Raw genomic sequence first — 18493 nt, 5'->3', positions numbered from 1 at the left:
GAGGTCAGGAGTTCAAGACCAGCCTGGCCAACATGATGAAACCCCGTCTCTACCAAAAATACAAAAATTAGCTGGGCGTGGCGGTGGGCGCCTATAATCCCAGCTACTTGGGAGGCTGAGACAGAATTGCTTGAACCCAGGAGGTGGGGGTCGCAATGAGCCGAGATGGCACCACTGCACTCCAGCCTGGGTGACTCAGTCTCAGGAGAACCAGAAATCCTGACCAGTTTAAGGTCAGTCAACTGAGTTCCTGAGCTGGGACTCCCATCCTGGGTTCGAGGCTCTGGTGTCTGACTGCAGCTTCCCACACGCAGTACACAGACACTGCAGAAGTCCCCGGAGCAAGCCCCATGACGGCCCCTTCAGGTGACTTCAGGCCCTCTAGCAAGGTGATGTTTATTTACAGGGTTGTATAAAACACAAGGCCTCACCATTCAAAAACCCTTATATTCTGTTGCATGTTTCACATTAACAAAGACTGTAAATTCTCTAGGAAAGGGATCTTTTTTATCTACACGAAAAGTACAGGCTAGTAAAGACTTGTTGAGTAAGTTCAAAGACTATAAATGTATATAGGTATGTGCCATATAAGGGAGGAAAACAGCAGATATGAAACATATTGGCGAGGACATCTGGAATTTGATGATCTAGTCAAGAAACAGTCAAGTTGAACCCTTCAGACTACTCCTAAACATAAACTGGTGAACAAAGCAAATGTGTGAAAGCACAGAAGAAAAATGACCGGATGGTTTATCGTCTTGGTATGTTTTCGTATAGACCCTTCTAGGAAAGTTCTGCAGACTTCATAAAGGCTGAGATAGAGCACAGTGACACAGGGCATGAAAGATAAATCCCTGCTCTATGCGAAGAGCTCTCACAAACCATGAAGGTGACAGAGAGCCCAAGGAAGAATAACAAAGATATTAAGAGGTCATTCAGGCTGGGCACAGTGACCAGGGTGGGTGGATCACTTGAGGTCATAAGTTTGAGACCAGCTTGGCCAATATGGAGAAACCCTGTCTCCACTAAAATACAAAAAATTAGCCAGGCGTGGTGGTTGTAACCCTATCTGCTTGGGAGGCTGAGGCATGAGAATCGCTTGAACCCAGAAGGCAGAAGTTGCAGTGAGCCGAGACTGCACCACTGCACTCCAATCCGCGTGTCAGAGCAAGACACTGTCTCAAAAAAATAAATAAAAAGCAATTCAGAGGATATACATAAATCTAAAAAATATGTTCAGCCTCACAGTAAATGGGGAAAAATAATGCCATTTTGGCCATTAGATTGGCAACTGTAAACGATGAATAATATCCAGTGTTGGGTATTCTCAGACCCTCTTTTACACTGGTATTGCTTTTTCTTTTTTTTGAGACAAAGTCTCCCTCTGTCACCCAGGCTGGAGTGCGGTGGCGCGATCTCGGCTAACTGCAATCTCCGCCTCCTATGTTCAGGCAATTCTCCTGCCTCAGCCTCCCAAGTAGCTGAAATTATAGGCACCTGCCACCATACCTGGTTAATTTTTGTATTTTTAGTAGAGACGGGTTTCACCATATTGGCCAGGCTGTTCTTGAACTCCTGACCTCAGGTGATCCACCTGCCTTGGCCTCTCAAAGTGCTGGGATTACAGGGTGAGCCACCATGCCCAGCCTGGTATAGCGTCTATCAAATTTAAAATGTACTTCTCTTTGACATAGCAAGGCTACTTGTTAACATTAGAATATATGACTTTGAGGCTGGGTGTGATGGCTCACCCCTTTTCATTCTAGCACTTCGAGAGGCTGAGGCAGGCAGATCACTTGAGGTCAGGAGTTCAAGACCAGCCTGGCCAACACAGCAAAATTAGCCAGGTATGGTGGTACGTGTCTGTAGTCCCAGAGGAGGCTGAGGCACAAGAATCACTTAAACCTGGGAGGCGGAGGTTGCAGTGAGCCAAGGTTGCAGTGAGTTGAGATTGCTCCACTGTACTCTAGCCTGAGTGACAGCAAGACTCTTGTCTCAAAAAACAAAAACAAAAACAAAAAAACAAACCCAATAGAGATTAAAACCAAAAAGTTGGTTCTCAGGTGCCCTGGTAATGGCAAAAAGCAGGAAATGGGATTCTGTGGTAAGAACGAACTATTTTTGTGTCTGTGGAAGATCATAGGAAAGACAGCAGAACATTCTGTGTCTGCCCTGCCCAACAGGTGTGCGAATCCATACCTCCACTCAGGGTTGAAGCTCCCCTCAGTTTGGGGGTTCTTTAGTTTCAAGACTATCATTTCGTGCAGCTCCAGCAGGAAGGCGTCTAGGCTAGTCTGATTCAGGAATGTGCCGAGGAGCTTAGCAGCTTCCGGGCTCAGATCTGCTTTGTACCTCGAACTGATTTCCCCAAATGGCTCCTAAAACAATGGAAGACCAAATGACACATTAAAGCCTGCAGGGAGGAAGGAGCGCAGTCAATCCCTCTGTCCAGCAGAGAGGAACAGGCCCGACTCACCTTCTGCAGGCGCAGCAGCTGTTCAGACTTATGAGCAGACAGGAACTGCCAGAGGGCAATGGAGTGCTTTAACTGGCATCTGTTCAGGGCCTGCAGGAGGAACAGAATTCCTGAGTGGGGGGCTCAGGTGTCACCTGCGTGCTCTCCACACGGGCATTCTTCTTTTCACTCCGTCTGTACTCCTGTGATTTCCTTCATGAAGGCCCTCTCTGTTCTGTCCGCCAGTTCCCGCCTACAGCACCTCGGAGTCCATCCACACCATGCGGTTAGCAGGGGCCTCGTGCTCAGCCACGTTTGGGCTCTGTCTAGACTGCTGGCATTTCTAGCGCGTGTGTGTCTCTGCTGTCCCGTGTGTTTACACGGACTGAGCGGGTGAGCGGTTGTTCTTATCTCCCCGTCCTTTTGAGGCAGCCTGGAGTGGCACTCCCTGAATGTCCTATCACAGCAGGAAGCAGGGGGACTAGGATGAGGGGCTGTGCTGATTTCCTTCGAGAGTGCCTTCGTGTGACCTACCTGTAACACCTGTGCCGTCTGGTCGCCCATCCGCAGGACGTCTTGAATATACACATTCAGGTGCATGTTTGGATCCCCGCCCGCTGTGCTCAGGAACCCCAGAGTGACTTCTATGACAGACAGCGCTTCACAGGCATCGCTGTAGGACTGCAGCTGTCCACTGATGGCACTGAGGGTTGAGCTGGGGAGAGAGGTCTGGGAAAGGAAATGCAGGAGAGGGACGTCTATGGGCTGACTTCTCGTTTCTCACCACCTGGTAAGAGAGCTGAGCCCTTGACCGCCCGAGCCGCAGGTGGGGTCAGCTATAAAAGTAACGGTTGACACGGGCACACTATGCAGGCAGTTGGCCAGACTTTCCATGGAAATAGATACAAGGGCAGTGAATCTTCAAACCACCCCGGAGACCATGGGACACACACAGGTCTGCCACCAATACCAGCATGCAGCGAGCAGGAACAGATCGGCTCCATGACACACACAGGTCTGCCTATCAATACCAGCATGCAGAGAGCAGGAACAGATCGGCTCCGTGACACACACAGGTCTGCCACCAATACCAGCAGGAACAGATCGGCTCCATGACACACACATGTCTGTCTATCAATACCAGCATGCAGAGAGCAGGAACAGATTGGCTCCGTGACACACACAGGTCTGCCCATCAATACCAGCATGCAGAGAGCAGGAACAGATCGGCTCCATGACACACACAGGTCTGTCAATACCAGCATGCAGCGAGCAGGACCAGATCGGCTCCATGGCCTTTCTGCCTCAGCATGCATGGACATGACATCATTCCTAAGCATTGAACCCACAAAATGTCAATCTGCTTTTACTCTACAAGAAATCTTGCTGATTTGCTGTCTTGCTTGCCCTCTGCAAATAGCACTGGGCTCTTGGGGAGCCCCTGGGGTCCTCAGGGAGGCCGCAGAAACGGCGGCTCACAGCAAACACCCAGGGCAAACTAGAGTGGGCCTAACGTGGATGGCCATGCGCTCAGAAGGCAGAAAGCCCCATGCCAAGGAGAAGGGTTGTGGGGACCACCTGTGGCATCTTGTTCTTGATGTCCGTAAAGAGATGTTCGTAGTTCCAGTCGTGTCTGTATACTAGGGTGGGTATTCCCTAAATTGAGAAAGAGAAAAGTTTTTAAAAATTACATCCATCGTGGACGTTTCCATCAGATGACAAACAGAATCTTCAGCCAGAATTCCAGTGTAGTGCCACGCTGCCCAGTGTATCCCTTGGCAGAGAGCACCCCTCCCTGTCATTAACCCACTGTTTACAGAAACAGCACAACAGGGAATCCAGCTGAGCCCCCACGGCCAGTTACAGGACAAGATATTGTCATGTCATTGTGGCCTGGTTCGCCACAGGAGGTGCGAGGGCAACAGGTATCTGTGTATGGCTCATTCAGGTATTCAGCCGCTGAAGGCACAGACCAGGCACAGGCAGTCACTGCTGGAGGACGGGGAAGTGAGGCGGAATTATACACAGCGGCCGGCTCTCAGTTCCGGGCCCACTCACGGGTGGCATGGGGATAGATTTACATAAGTCCAGTCGATTTGACTGCAGCTGGAAGGAATGAGTGCCGTCGGGTAAAAGAACAGAGTTGGGAAGTGCCCGCCCTGGCTCCCATGCATGAGGTCATGGGAAGCAGGGTAGGGAGCTGGCTCAGGCTGGAGGCAGGGCTGGGAGGCTGGGCAGGGAGCTGGCTCAGGCTGGAGGCAGGGCTGGGAGGCTAGGCAGGGAGCTGGCTCAGGCTGGAGGCAGGGCTGGAAGGTTGGGCTGGCCAGGCCACAGGGCCTCCCATGCTGGACCACAGTGTCGGCTTTATCCCATGTGCAGGGAGGCCAGGCAGGGCCGTCAGCACAGTGTGAAGAAAGCCAGATGTGGGTTTTCGGCTGTGGACTGAAGAGCCTGGAGGGAGGGACCAGTTAGGAGCTGCCAGCAGTCCAGGTTACGGACGGGTGCTTCTAACTCGAGTGGGCTCTGGCAGTCAGATGAGGACCCAGAAGGCACAGCTAGTGGTGCCTGCGGGCAGGTTCTCCGGGGAGACTGAAGGAAGAGGGGCTGCGAGGGTGGCAGTGCCATTAACTGTGGTAGAAAAGCCTAGACAACGAGGCCATCAAGACCTCCACAGTAAGCCAGGCGCGGTGGCTCACGCCTGTAATCCCAGCAGTTCAGAGGCCAAAGCGGGCAGATCCCTTGAGCCCAAGAGTCCAAGACCAGCTGGGCAATGTGGTGAAGCCCCATCTCTACCAAAAAATACAAAAATTAGCTAGGTGTCATGGGGCACACCTGTGGTCTCAGCTTGGGAAGCTGAGGTGGGAGGATCGCTTGAGCCCAGAGGTGGAGGGAGGGTGCAGTGAGCTGAGATGGCACCACCGCACTGCAGCCTAGGAAACAGTGAGACCCTGTTTCAGGAAAAAAGAGCTCAACGGTCCCTTGGGGGACTGAGGTGCAGCTGGCCCTGCAGGAGGGGGCTCAGGAGAGCAGGAACAGATCGGCTCATGACACACACAGGTCTGTGTGGGTGTCAGGGCGGGGACGCAGATACTGCGGGGTGAGGCGCTTCTCCCTCTCACAAGAGACACTTCAAGGGCTGCTGTTCCAGCAGACACACCGACCAGACCAGCAGTGGTGGAGCAGGCCCTACCTTGAGGCTCAGCCGGGGCTTGCCCTGCAGGAAGCGGCTGATGATCTGCCGCTGAATCTTCTCCAGGTCGAACTCCTGCAGGGTCTCCCTGCCCTGCTCCACCTGGTACTGGCAGTTGGAGAGAATCAGCGGGGTCAGGTCCCGCTCCACTTCGTAGCTGACGACGTGCAGGTCAGTAACCTCGGAGGCATCCACGGAATAGCTGATGGGGAGAAAGATAGCGTTCGGCGTCCAGACCGGCCTCCAGGCCGGGCGTGCGGCCGAGGGCTCTAGGTTGCAGGGAGCCGGCTCCTGTGTGATTTCTCACAGCTGGAGCAGAGGAATGCCATACCCAGGTGTGGGGTGGTCGCTGGCTTGTGAGGGCAGCTGAAGGAGTGTCTGTTAGGGAAGGGGCTGAGGCTTGCTTCTGTCTGCCCCACCGGGCTGGGGACCCCGGGCTCTGCAGGCACCGCTTCCTGTTAGCTCGTGCACACACCTGCTGTTTTCCTCGGAGAGTTTTTCCACGACGTAGATGGTTTCGTTGTGCAGGCGGATCAGGTAGCTGACGAGGGCAGTAGCGCAGAGGCCCAGGCCGCGTCGGCGTGGCAGCAGGATCTCAAAATCGGTGTCCAGGTCCAAGTCGGTGCTGCAGTACTCCTTCGGAAGGCTGATCTCACCTTTAAACGACAGGGTCATTCTTAAGCAGAGAGGAGTTCAACTCCTCACAGAATCTAGGCGTGGAGAGGAGGGTGCGGAAGCCATCAGCTCCACACAGAGCCGGGAGCCGGGTCTGGGTTCTGCGCCATCTCGTACACTGATGAGTTTCAAATGCTCTCAGCTCTCTTGTTCAAGCCATTCAGGGACTGAAGAGGACTGAGGGTTTATTTTCCTGACATTAGTTTCCTCATCCTAGACACTGCCATCGAAAGAGTCACTAGTTCGACATTAACACAGTGCTGTGTTCACAGGATGGGCCGAGTCAGGCTGATGGGAAAAGCTTTCAGACCAGGCTCTCCTGGAATGCTTAGTGACGGGGACAGGACACTAACCGTTCGTCTCAAGCGATCTTCTCAGTTTGTTCCATGTCGACAGAAAGATGGTGATTCTGTTCTGCAGTAGGTGCCTCAGCCCGTCTGTTGAATAGAACACTTTGTAAGAGCCCTATGATAGCAACCCCCCAGCCGGGGCACACCACCCTGGTCACATGCTCTGCCAGGAGCCCGTCTTTGCTGCTCTATGCAGTCGAGTGTGTCTGAGGTGCTGTTTGAAGCACTGAGCTGAGTGTGCGGAGCTAGAGAGGGAGGTGCTTTTCAGTTGCAGCAAAAGCTTCTGATGTTTTTGGGGTTCAGGTACCCTTCATCTCATGCTAAGAGCTTAGGCTATAGCAGGCGTCCCCATGCGGCCCCCTGAGGCCATTTATCCGACCCCCACCACACTTCAGGAAGGGGCACCTCTTTCATTGGTCAGTGAGAGGAGCACAGTATGGGCGGCCCTCCAGCGGTCTGAGGGACAGTGAACTGGCCCCTGGGTAAAAAGTTTAGGGACGCCTGGGCTACGGAGTGCCCATCAGCCCCTCCTCTCCTCCTCCCCACCCCGCCCCCCTCCGCAGTGATCCTTTCAAACCACCCAATGAGGAACAGTCCTGGTCCCGTCGGAGCAGAGCCACACCTGAGCTGTGGCTGCTGATGAAGCCTCTGATGGAGCGGTATTCCGCCTGCGGGACGTTCTGGAAGCGCTTCACTAGCTCCCTTTGCAGGGCCAAAATCTCAGGCAGGAACTTCACCAGCCTCAGCTCTGCTTCCTGGAGAAGGGAAGACCACCTGGTAACACTTTTTATTTACCTAAAACATGTTACTGGGGCTACAGACTTTGAGGCTGGCGGGGAGACTTGTATTTGTAGCTTGATCTGCTCGGTGTCATTTTCTGTGACATGGCATGGAGCTTGAAAATGGAAAAAGGGCCCTCCTGCTCCTCCTGCAGGTCTGTGGACAGTGCAGTGTGTTAGAGATGGAGGATGGGGAAGGCGGAGCCCAGCCTCTGCGGAGCTGGTACATCAGCCACGTGCGCCAAAGGCTGGTGAAGGAAATATAGCCCCAGGCCCATGTGACTGGCTGGGTGTGGAGAGAAGCTGCTGAGAGAAGAGACCCAGAGCTTAGGCAGCGAGGGCTGGCGTTATTCCTGGGTGTCTTCCGAAGACCTAGATCTAAGCATCTTCGATATAATGAAACCACCTCAGAGGGACAGCACAGCATTGAGAGGAAGTCCTTCCTGTCATTGGAGCTAATATTTCCTGACTGACCAATACAAACTTCCAGTCATCTCCTGCCTTGCCAGACAGCAAATACTAGTTCATGAAGAGAAATGATTAGACAATCTATCGTAGAAAATGAAAGTGCAAATGGATGAAAGTTAGAAAAGCGTGCCTCCCTGCCTGCCTTCCCTCCTTCCTTCTCTCCCTCCCTCCCTGCCTGCCTTCCTTCTCTGTTGCCAGGCTGGAGTGCCGTGGCACAATCTCAGCTCACTGCAGCCTCTGCCTCCTGGGTCCAAGAGATTCACCTGCCTCAGCCTCCCAAGCAGCTGGGACTACAGGCGTGTGCCACCACACCCAGCTAATTCTTTTGTATTTTTGGTAGAGACGGGGTTTCTCCATGTTGGCCAGGTTGGTCTGGATCTCTTGGCCTCGTGATCCACCCGCCTCGGCCTCCCAAAGTGCCGGGATTGCAGGCATGAGCCACCACACCCGGCCAAAAAGTGTGTGTTTCTAATTCCAACAGACATGATCAGTCCACTTGATGGCTCCCCAGTACCCCACCACTGTCGGCACACACCCACTCACTCGCCTCTTCCACCTACACCTCGATGCTTAGGCACAGGGAGGAGTTTGGTTTGATCCGCCCATGCTCCAGCACTGCAGACAGAGGAACAGAGCGGCTGGGAAAGGGCTGCCTCTGTTTCTGTCTGGCTGAGTGACGACGGAGGCCTTCTGCTGGCCTCCAGCTTCTCTACAGGCCATGGCCAATCCCAACCTGGGTGTGTATTTCGTCTGTAACTTGACACTTTAGGTGATCGTACGGTTTGATATCAATGAAGATCTCTGTCCCTGAGTCTTCTGCTACAGACATTCTATTTAAAATCAAAGCACTGAAATAGTCTGTGAAGACGTCTCGTCTTTAGGAATGATTATACTACATAAAAGCCCAGGGCCTTCAGGTCCACTGGGGAACTCTGCACCGAAAGAGGGAGGCAGCCAGGGTGAGCCAGACGTACCTTTTGCAGGAAGTGCCAGAGGACGGGCACTCTTTCTCTGCCATTTTTCTGTTCCACGATGTGCTGGAGGTGCTCAACTGTAATTCTTTTCCTGCAGCTCCAAATCTTAGAACAATGGACCACACTTTTCCGGGGCAGGTGGGGCAGGAAGGTCGCTGGGTCACCATATATTATTTTGGCCACGGGGTTAGAGCTGATACGCTTATCTTGGCTGATCAGAATATTAATGGCGGGAAGGGTTTTATCTAGATGCTGGATGGAGAAAATGAAAATTCTGGAAGTGAGGTATTGCCACAAACAGATTGGAACACCCAGTCACTGCACCAGTGGGTATCTGCATACGAGGGAGTTTGTCCCCTGCTCGGAGTGTGTCATCAGGCATTCCCTTTGATCTTTTATTCTAATTTCAGTGTTCTTTGTTTATAGATTTATGTCTCCCCAAACAGAATGAGATTCAGAGACTATATTACTCTTAGTAGTATTGTGACTGCTAGATGAGTAATTCATCTTTGATTTTCGGTTCATTTTTAGTGGGTATCTACGTGATAGTTTGTTTCTCTACCTCGTACATTACATTGTGCTGTAAAAAGTAATGGAGAGAAAAATACTGCACTTGGATTCCCGGTAATTCCTCGGACTGACTCATGAGCAGCTGCAGGCGGGAAGAGCACTTGGGGACAGGAGGAGGATGGGGTGACTTGAAGTGGAGAGCATCGGAGTCGGGCTCAGCCACAGGCTCCTGCTGGCACCGCTGCGAAGGGCAGCAGGCAAGGAGCACTCAGTAGACGCTGGGAGCCTTCCTCTCTGGGCAGGGGGGCAGCGCAGCCGCCACTCACTGCTCACCTCCAGATCAGGCGAAATCACATCCGCAACGGCCTTTTCCCAGTTGTTCCTCATTTCTTTAGTTGACAGTCTTGTGTCAAAATTTAGCACTACAAAAAAAAAAACAACAAAAAACAAAAAAACGAAATGTGTAGGTTGCCCAGGGCACGAAGAACACAGCAGTCTGTGTATAATAAACACCAAATAGGTGTTTAATGGAAATAACGCTCCCTTTGAGGCAATAGCTTTCTAAATTAATCTAAGTATTTTGAAATAGTTCTGCTGCTACCATCACCTCAATGATCTTTAAGATAATGTCAATCTCTAAAAAGTCCCTCGACCTTACATAATTGTAATCTTAGAACTATTCTGAAAAAAGTACTGAAAGAACAGAACGTAAGCTTCGAAGCCCAGGACGTAGTGACAGGCCAGGCCGTCACCAGCCACCTCAGCTGCTGCCACCCAGGCCTGAGGCAGACCACACAGGTGCAGAGCGCCGCAGGAACGGACGGTCCGCCTGCTGCCAGGATTCTGTCGTTTCTTCAGTGTGACTGTGGGTGTGCGCACCTCATTGAAATCCCACCAGAATAAGAGGCTTAAAATCAAATCAGATTGTTCAAAATGGAAAATAAATACGAATGCTGGTTTCGGGCAAAGAAGTATCTGAGGTGGGAGCAGATTTTCTCATCACAGCCAGGACTTTATTGCTATTATTATTACTTTAAATAACATTGTCCTCACAATAGTAATTGTGGTTTTTGCAGATTAGCAAATCACTTTTAATTCTGCCACTCACGGATAACCATTTTACTAAGTTGTTTTACAGACCTTTTCTTTCTGTATGGATTTAAATTTTTTTTTAAATTAGCTCAGTGAATACAATATCTTATAGCCATTTTTTTTTGTAACGTAACTGGACATATAAACATGTAATACATTAGCACACAACTGCGATGTGTTTGGGAAAGCCGCGATGAGGACGTGTCTTTGACACACGCCACTTATGTGGGCGATACGCACTCCCTCCATGGTAGGGGAATGACCTGCGGGCTGACTTTGGAACTGAAAAGTCTCCCCATATATGCACGCTAAACCTTTGTGTGCAGGCGCTCCGAGTACTGTGGGTCTTAGCCAGGCAGGTGTGAATGGAGAGAACAGAGCAGCTCCTCACATCCTCTGGGCAAGCAACGTGCTTCCTGTTCCCAGCTCCGGGCACTGCCTTCCCTAGACATGGTTTTCTCTATGTGTTCTCTCATTCTTTCCAGCCACAGCACGGACAGAGCTCGGACTGGCCACGTGTGGGGTGGTCCAGAGACAGCGAGCGGCTTTCGCTGCCGTTGTGCCGTGTGATCCCCGCCCAGCCCCTGCCCCTTTCCTCACTCTTGCCAGAGAGCTGTCTCCCCTCTTGGAGAAGCCCGCGCAGGACGAGGTGGACCACACTGGCGGTCTCATCGGCACTGTGTCTCAGTGTCTTGGTCAACTGCTCCAAGTCTTTCAGGACGTGCTGCTGCAGAAAGCCTCGTGGATCCCTCACTGGAGGCTTAATGATGTTCATCAGAGCCTGTGGGGGCAACAGGACAGAGCACCCAGTGGGATCTGGGATCTGGTTTGTAGATGAGGTGGGGAGCCTGGTAGAGGCTGTTGGGAGTGGAGCACCAGCACTGAGGTGGAAGGAGGTCTCTAAGGTGGAAGCTGCGGAGTGATCCAAGCATGATTCAAACAGGTGAGAGGCAGGCGAGCAAGCGGGACAGCTGCTGGTTTTTCTGTTATTAGAGTGTGAGAGAGAATCCTCAGAGCCTGGACTTTTTGCCCTCTTGGTTAGTATTAACTTAGAAGAATGCAGTGTGCTCTGTTTCTTCCCTAGAGCCACAACGAAGACAGGTAAAAATAACACAGATGTCAGCCTCTCTACTCCCAGATGTGGACCAAAGCCACAGAGTTGTTGATGGGAAGTGGATTTTATATCCTCTGGTGAGTACTTCCCCATACCCTCCTGTGCCACAGGGGCCGGGGACATGAAGATGTGTAACCTTTATATGACTTTACAGACTAATTATCTTCAAAATGCAGCAGCTAGGACTCCCTGGGAAGAGGGGGAAAGCAGGTTCTTCCTAGAGTAGCTCAACACAGTGTTTGGCAGCACCGGGCTATACCTGGGGACTCTTGGCTGCTCCCAGAAGCAGAGCCAAGTGAGTGAGTAGCCGGATAAGTATGAAGACCAGTGGGGGCAGCTCTCGGTCACATGTCACCACCAGCTCTCTCTGCTGTGGGTTGCCTAGCACGTGGCCGGTCTGTGTTCTATCTACGCTGTTGCTGGAAAGAACAAGAGAACACAGGGTAGAGACTGAGGCTGGCCGCTTGGGCACACTGCACGTTCTCAGCACTTGGACTGAGGCTCATGGCCGAGAAGACAGCTACGTCCAAAGATCTTGTTCCACTAAGCCCAGGCCATGTTCCTAAGAGTCTACCATGACAGACTCGCCTTTCTGGCGGACCAGACCCCACCGCATTCTCAGCGTAAAGTGGCTGCGCCGTGCCCTGTTGACGCCAGTCCCGGGGCGGCGTGTTAGGACGCAGGCCTGGACCCGTCTTTTCCACTGAGGTCCCTGTCGGGAGAGGAGCGGCTGGGCTAAGAACAGCTAGAGTTTGGGACAGGTGGTATCCCATGGGTGTCCACGTTGTTCTCTTTTTCCCAAAGGAAAAGCTGAGATCCAGAGTCTGGCAGACGGGAGGTACAGTGTGGAAGATACCCTTAGTGGCAAAAACATTAGAAGTTGGAGGACACTGGGATAGTTTCTGGAGAAAACATGAAAAGATGTGAAGCTGTGACTGCGGTGGAACCGTCAGAACGTGAGGACCGTGCAGGACCACTCACTCTCTGAAAGCAGCATTTAGAACCGCACTCATCTCGGTGTGGGGTCAGACTTTTATCTGGATTCTGAAGTCTGGCATTTGATAAGACTATGTCTCCTTCATTTTTCTCGAAAAACAAAACAAAACAAAAAAACAAATGGAGAAAGCTAAGGTTGTTGACAAGTGAGATGGCATCTGCTGAGGAGACAAAAGCCCAGCTTTGGGCCCTGCAGACACATGTGTCCCTGTGAAATAGATCATCTGTTTATGTCTCGCGCATATTTCTATAGAGGGTGCACCCAAGGCCCAAAAGGAAGACACCTGTGTTAATATTAACGGGTATTAAAGTGTAGCCTGCTTTGCATTTCAGGGCCCAGTGAGCCAACAACAGGTCAGATACCTCCCTGCCGTGTGACTCGTGGGACTTCAGCATCGCTATTCAATGTGACACAGGTCCAGAGGTACTGGAGTAATTAGTACTATCTTGAGTATCACTTTATCAGCTGGAAGAAAAACAGCCTGACACCCCAAAGTGTGAGTACTTAGGAAATACAACCCCGACGCACGTACCTGGCCACTGTAAAGCCTTCCTCAGGTCTGTGGTTCTTGCCTCCGATGAGTGCACGGCAGTCGATGCATACGCTCTGTTCCATCGGCCTGCCGCACTGGGGTGAGGACAGAGGGCACTCAGAACCACCTCTGGAGCCAGTGCCATTCTGTGTACAAATGCTGTCCTGCAGATGGTACCCCCTTATCGCTGGAGGATGTGAGCAGCCTCAGATTGTCTGTCCAGCGTTTCAGGTGGGTAGAGAACCCATGGGCACAGGGTAGGTACTCACGAATGTTGTACATGGGCAAATTTGAACTGTTTTTTTTTTTTTTTTTTTTTTAAATGAGACAATTTAATCCTTATTCCCAGGGTGACCTTTTACAGGCAAGTACGTAAATTCAACCTTCCTTTCTCATGGTCAGCATTCTTGCTGTTCCGTCTGTCACACTGGCCTGTAGCCCTTCATGGTCTAATACCAAGAACACTAGAATAGCTTCCAAACTGACTTCCTTATGTCCATTTGGACTTTCTCATATATTTATCTTGCTCTGTCATCCAGGCTGGAGTGCAGTGGCACCATCCTGGCTCACTGCAGCCTCGACCTCCCCAGGCTTCAAGCTGTCCTCCCACCTTAGCCTTCCAAGTAGCTGGGACCACATGCATGCACCACCATGCCCTGCTGATGCTTCGTGTTTTTTGTAGAGATAGGGTTTCAACATGTTCCCCAGGCTGGTCTGAAACTCCTGGGCTCAAGCAATCTGCCTGCCTCAGCCTCCCGAAGTGCTGGGATTACAGGTATAAGCTATCACACCTGGCTTGGACTTTTTTATTTAAAAAAAAATCCAGTCATATGATCTACTTCCAGAGGCTCATTTTTCAAAATCAGATATTGTGCTACTGAATACTGAGAATCACAGCTGACAACAGACAAACCAGTCACAGAATTTCAGAGCTGGGAGCATGCCTGGATAGAATCTTTTTCAGTCTCATCATTTCATGGACAAGGAAGTGATTTCAGAAAAATGAAATGTATATATCAGTTTTTCTCCTTCTGTGTCTCTTATATACTGTATTAAATGACACGTATCAGGCTGGGCACAGTGGCCCATAATCCCAACACTTCGGGAGGCCAAGGCCGAAGGATCACTTGAGCCTAGGAGTTCAGTGTTATAGTGAGCTGTGATTATGCCACTGCACTCCAGCCTGGGCAAGAGAGCCCAACACTGTCTCAGCCAACTAACACTAACTAATAACTACCACCGTGTCTCAGCTCAACCCCCCAGGCTCTTGCTCAGCAAGTACAGATACTGTATGGAGGGCTCTGAGTTAGATGCTTGAGAATACAGAGAGGAATAATCAAGTTTTGCCCCCACGGCACACAATCTACAAGTCGCTTCTTCCTGTCCTTTGGCATCTGGACGAACCTTCTCTATGGGCTAATCATGCAGCCTGTGGTCCAGGCCACACCTCGCCATTCTATCAAGACCAGGGCCACTGATCCCGTGCTGCAGTGGCTAGAACAGGCATCCCCAAACTACGGCCCGCAGGCCACATGCAGCCCCCGGAGGCCATTTATCTGCCCCCCCCCCCCCCCCCCGCCGCACTTCAGGAAGGGGCACCTCTTTCACTGGTGGTCAGTGAGAGGAGCACAGTATGTGGCGGCCCTCCAACGGTCTGAGGGACAGTGAACTGGCCCCCTGTGTAAAAAGTTTGGGGATGCCTGGGCTAGAAAGTGGCTAGCAGCAGTTCCCAACCAGTAGCAATTTTCTTTGCTAGGGCACCTTTGCCAGTGTCTGGCTTTAGCTCTGACCCTGGCAGGAGGAGAGCTCCTGGCCTGCAGGGACTCGAGGTCAGGCATATTGCCAGACGTCCCACAGGATGTCCACAGTGTGGAGGCTGAGAAGCCCCAAGCTAGAAACCCTTAGCACCACTGACACCGCCGTGCCCAGAGCACCCAGGGCAGTCCACAGCGAGCCTGTGCTCTCCTGGAAAGCCGAGAGCCTCACTCTCCTCACCCACGATCCTGCTCCTCCCACCCCTCATGCCCTATCTTAAATACCAAGACTCACCTCTCCCACGGAGCAAGGATGGCCATTGGGACAAGCTGTGAAGAGAACAGGACACACATTGGCTAATGAGGTTTCACCAAATCACCCACATTGAAAGGGGAAAGCTAACTCTCTACTCTCTGGCCCTGACCCAAATATGAGAATGGGTGTCCACGACACCCACCAGATCTAGAGCTGATCTGTTAAGTGCTGTGACACCTGCCTGAAGCTCAACAGGTGTATGTTGTCAGTGAAAAACGTCTGAGTTTAATTGTACAAAGTACAGAGAAATTGGAAGATAGGCCCGTAGCAGGCGCACTTCTGGAGCAAGGTGGATAGAATTCTAGACCCTTCAGTTCTCTTTGATACTGTTTTTTTTGTTGCGAGCATATTTTATAACAACTTTGAAAACTAGTTTTAAAACACTGACTCAGGCAATAGCAAAAGTTACATGTCGGGGGTTATATTAGCCGGTCTCACAGTGCTAAACTTCACATATTTCAGAAGAGCTATCTTTGTGTCAAAAACTTGTTTTGTGAGGGGCCTGTGAGTGCGTCTCTGCTGTGCTCTCCGTCCCGTCCGCCTCCCAAAATAGCATATTCCAGAGAACAGAAGGGCATCACAGAGGGTCTTTTCCACATGGCTAAGAAATGAAATGGTTTGGATCATCTAGCCAGTGGAGTGCCAGCTCCTTCAGGGCACCCAGATTCTGCAGACACCATGGGTAGAAGGCAGGTGATCTGGGACCTTGAGGCACAAACCAGGTGGACCCCAAGTCGAACCCAATGCTTCATGGCATCCAGACACCCTGTGAAGCTGAGAGGAGACCCCAACACTTACTGTACCAGCTGACTCCCTCCAGACCTTTCCAACTCCTAGCTTGAGCCAGCAAGTCTTCAGGCATGGTTGGGAGAAAAGCATTCTGAAAAACAAGAAAACAGAGAGCGCTAGATAAGTGAGCACGTGGACGGGGTGGCTGCTCAGCAGGAGGCCTAGAGGAAGAGAAGGCACTAGATAAGTATGTGGACGGGGTGGCTGCTCAGCAGGGGGCCTCGAGGAAGAGAGAGCACAGTGCTTCCCTCTGCTTGACTTCGGAAGCCATCTGTGAAGAAAACAGAACAGCTCCCAGTGAAATAACAAAGGTCAAGGCAAGTCTGCCACTATCTTGTGTGCTCAAGGATCAAGGAGCTAAAGATGCTCAAGCGTGCCCACGGCTGCCGCTCGGTCTCCACAGTGCCAAGCTCTCGGCGCGGGTGCTGGGGAAGGCCAGTGGGATCGGAGCCTATTCTTACCGCCATGTTGGCTGGGGAGAAGGCCAGATTCTTTAGGGGTTCCAAGACTTTATTCTGTCCGCACAGAAGGACAGCTGCAGCATGAATGGCCATTTCTGTCACTGTGCCCTCAAGGCTGCTGCCACTGGGGCCTGCCCTCAACAATGGCAGAGAATTGTCCACGAGAGATGTTGCGAAGTGCCTGATTTCAGTAGACGAAAGGATCTTGCATTCGCCAATGAACTGGCTCAGAGCTTCACGTTGCTGACAGGAAAAAAATTTAACATTAAGATACATCAAAGAATATTGTGTGAATTCAAAGGTCTGCTCTCAGGCATACACTGACACCAAATATACATCAAATATCAAGGTAAATACGGAGAAATCACCATGTGAAGGGCAATTTTTCAGAGAAGAGAATTTGCATAAACGAACAGCCTCCACATGCGTAAGCATCAATTCCGATATTCTGTGTGAAACACTGTCTTAGGTTCTTTGGTTTTCACTATAATTCTGTAAGCTTTCGGTTAAACAGAAAATAGTTGTTCCATATAACAAGGCTGAAAACCTCCATCCTAGATAAAAAAAATTATGGCATGATTTGTGTTAACTTGTATTTTGCTCCATAAAGCCCCTCCGAACACAGACTTTGAGCCCAGCCTTGAAGGTGGTTACTCACCTCTGGCGTGGGGTGGAGGCTCGCATTGTGGGATCTGTACAGAATAGCCACCTCTCTAAACAGCACCAACAGGAAGTGGGCTGCCTGCAGCATGCTGGGGGTCCGGCAGGCCTGCAAAATCAAGGGCATCAAGTGAGAATTGAAAGGCTCAGCAGGTCTTTTTTTTTTTTTTGAGATGGAGTCTTGCTCTGTTGCCCAGGCTGGAGTAGAGCGGCACAACCTCGGCTCACTGTGACCTCCACCACCTAGGTTCAAATTGTTCCCTCGCCTCAGCCTCCCAAGTGTGTGTGGTGTGTGCACACACACACGTATACACACGCATTTTTTAAGTGGAGACGGGGTTTCGCTTTGTTGGCCAGGCTGGTCTTGAACTGATCTGCCTGCCTAGGCCTCCCAAAGTGCTGGGATTACAGGAATGAGGTACTGCCCGCCCCCACCCCTGGGTCTACCTAAGGGCCAAAGGCCCACATAGTTTGCATGTGAAAAGGAAAGTACCTCAGCCCTCAACCCACCCATCAGGGAAGGAGCCTTTTCTAGGCCTGGACACCTGGGGTCAGGCCCCACATGGGCCATCAACTGGCAAGCAACTTTTGGGCTCCAAAGTTCCTAAAATACTCTCAGATTAAACTCAATGCATGTTTAGCAGCCAGCTTAATACAGAAGCAACGGAATCACCATCTGTTCTTCTGACTCCTTCACTGGTCTTAGAAACTTCCTGAGCAGAAAGGATTTTCTATTTCCTCTTTTCCTGGCACAGGAACTCAAAAAGGAAGCCAGACCAGACCAATTTAAAGGTTAGATTCTAAAAACATCTCTATATTTTTAACTTCCCACACCACACCAGCGTGTGTATTTTTATGAAGCACAGGCATGTCTGTGATCGCGAACGCACATAGATAGAAATTCTGCTATTAATAGTCATGTCAGCATCTTTCTGCCACTGTTTTCCCACAGGGTCTCAAAGGAAGCGATGGACAGGAACACATCAGCAGGGGCTGCCGACAGCCTCGGCAGATCAGCAAGGCAGCAAATCTGTCAACCTGGCCCAACTGTCATAGCTGTCCCGTTCCAGTCACTGGTTCGCGCACACCGGCCAGGTGCACCCCGGAGGCCGTGGGCACGGGACTCGCAATACAGTGTCATGTGATCAGGGCTTCGGTGGTCCACCACCCTGCATTGCTTGACGTCACCCAGGGAACACGCAGGCCCCAAGGGGTGTCATCTGGCATCAGTGAGAAGCCACGGGCCCACCCTACCTTCAGAGCAGTCTCAGTGCCCAGCAGCTTGCACTCGAGGACAGCTTTGGCCACAGCGTCTCGGAGAGCCTTGTACTCATCGCCGTACACCAGGTACCAATCCATCTGGCCTGGGTGGTCCTT

The 18493-nt window shown here is 51.3% G+C and overlaps 1 protein-coding gene and 1 long non-coding RNA gene across 4 annotated transcripts in view; one reads left to right on the top strand and one right to left on the bottom strand.

The window, feature by feature from the left end:
- Positions 1–18376, top strand: part of LOC141581914 (uncharacterized) — a 24865-nt gene extending 6489 nt beyond the window's left edge. Inside the window, exons 2-3 of one of the 2 annotated variants that reach the window (XR_012514737.1) lie at positions 11578–13100; positions 18069–18376. This is a non-coding gene — a long non-coding RNA (uncharacterized LOC141581914). Of the gene's footprint in view, positions 1–11577; positions 13368–18068 lie in introns of both variants that reach the window. The other variant, XR_012514736.1, reaches the window with a different exon arrangement.
- Positions 1–18493, bottom strand: part of RNF213 (ring finger protein 213) — a 119828-nt gene that overhangs the window by 1621 nt on the left and 99714 nt on the right. For both annotated transcript variants that reach the window (XM_039477053.2, XM_039477054.2), the window contains 18 exons: positions 18371–18493; positions 17115–17225; positions 16457–16699; positions 16005–16086; positions 15186–15220; positions 13137–13231; positions 11867–12026; positions 11094–11274; positions 9735–9823; positions 8892–9143; positions 7293–7425; positions 6674–6757; positions 6121–6301; positions 5646–5847; positions 4034–4111; positions 2990–3184; positions 2477–2566; positions 2200–2378 (listed from right to left, as the gene is read on the bottom strand). In XM_039477053.2, coding sequence (XP_039332987.2) covers positions 2200–2378; positions 2477–2566; positions 2990–3184; positions 4034–4111; positions 5646–5847; positions 6121–6301; positions 6674–6757; positions 7293–7425; positions 8892–9143; positions 9735–9823; positions 11094–11274; positions 11867–12026; positions 13137–13231; positions 15186–15220; positions 16005–16086; positions 16457–16699; positions 17115–17225; positions 18371–18493 — 2513 coding nt within the window. The remainder of the gene's footprint in view (positions 1–2199; positions 2379–2476; positions 2567–2989; positions 3185–4033; positions 4112–5645; positions 5848–6120; positions 6302–6673; positions 6758–7292; positions 7426–8891; positions 9144–9734; positions 9824–11093; positions 11275–11866; positions 12027–13136; positions 13232–15185; positions 15221–16004; positions 16087–16456; positions 16700–17114; positions 17226–18370) is intronic.

Source organism: Saimiri boliviensis, chromosome 17, assembly GCF_048565385.1.
Source record: "Saimiri boliviensis isolate mSaiBol1 chromosome 17, mSaiBol1.pri, whole genome shotgun sequence".
NCBI classification, from domain to species: Eukaryota; Metazoa; Chordata; class Mammalia; order Primates; family Cebidae; genus Saimiri; species Saimiri boliviensis.
This window is presented reverse-complemented; position numbering and strand designations above follow the sequence as displayed.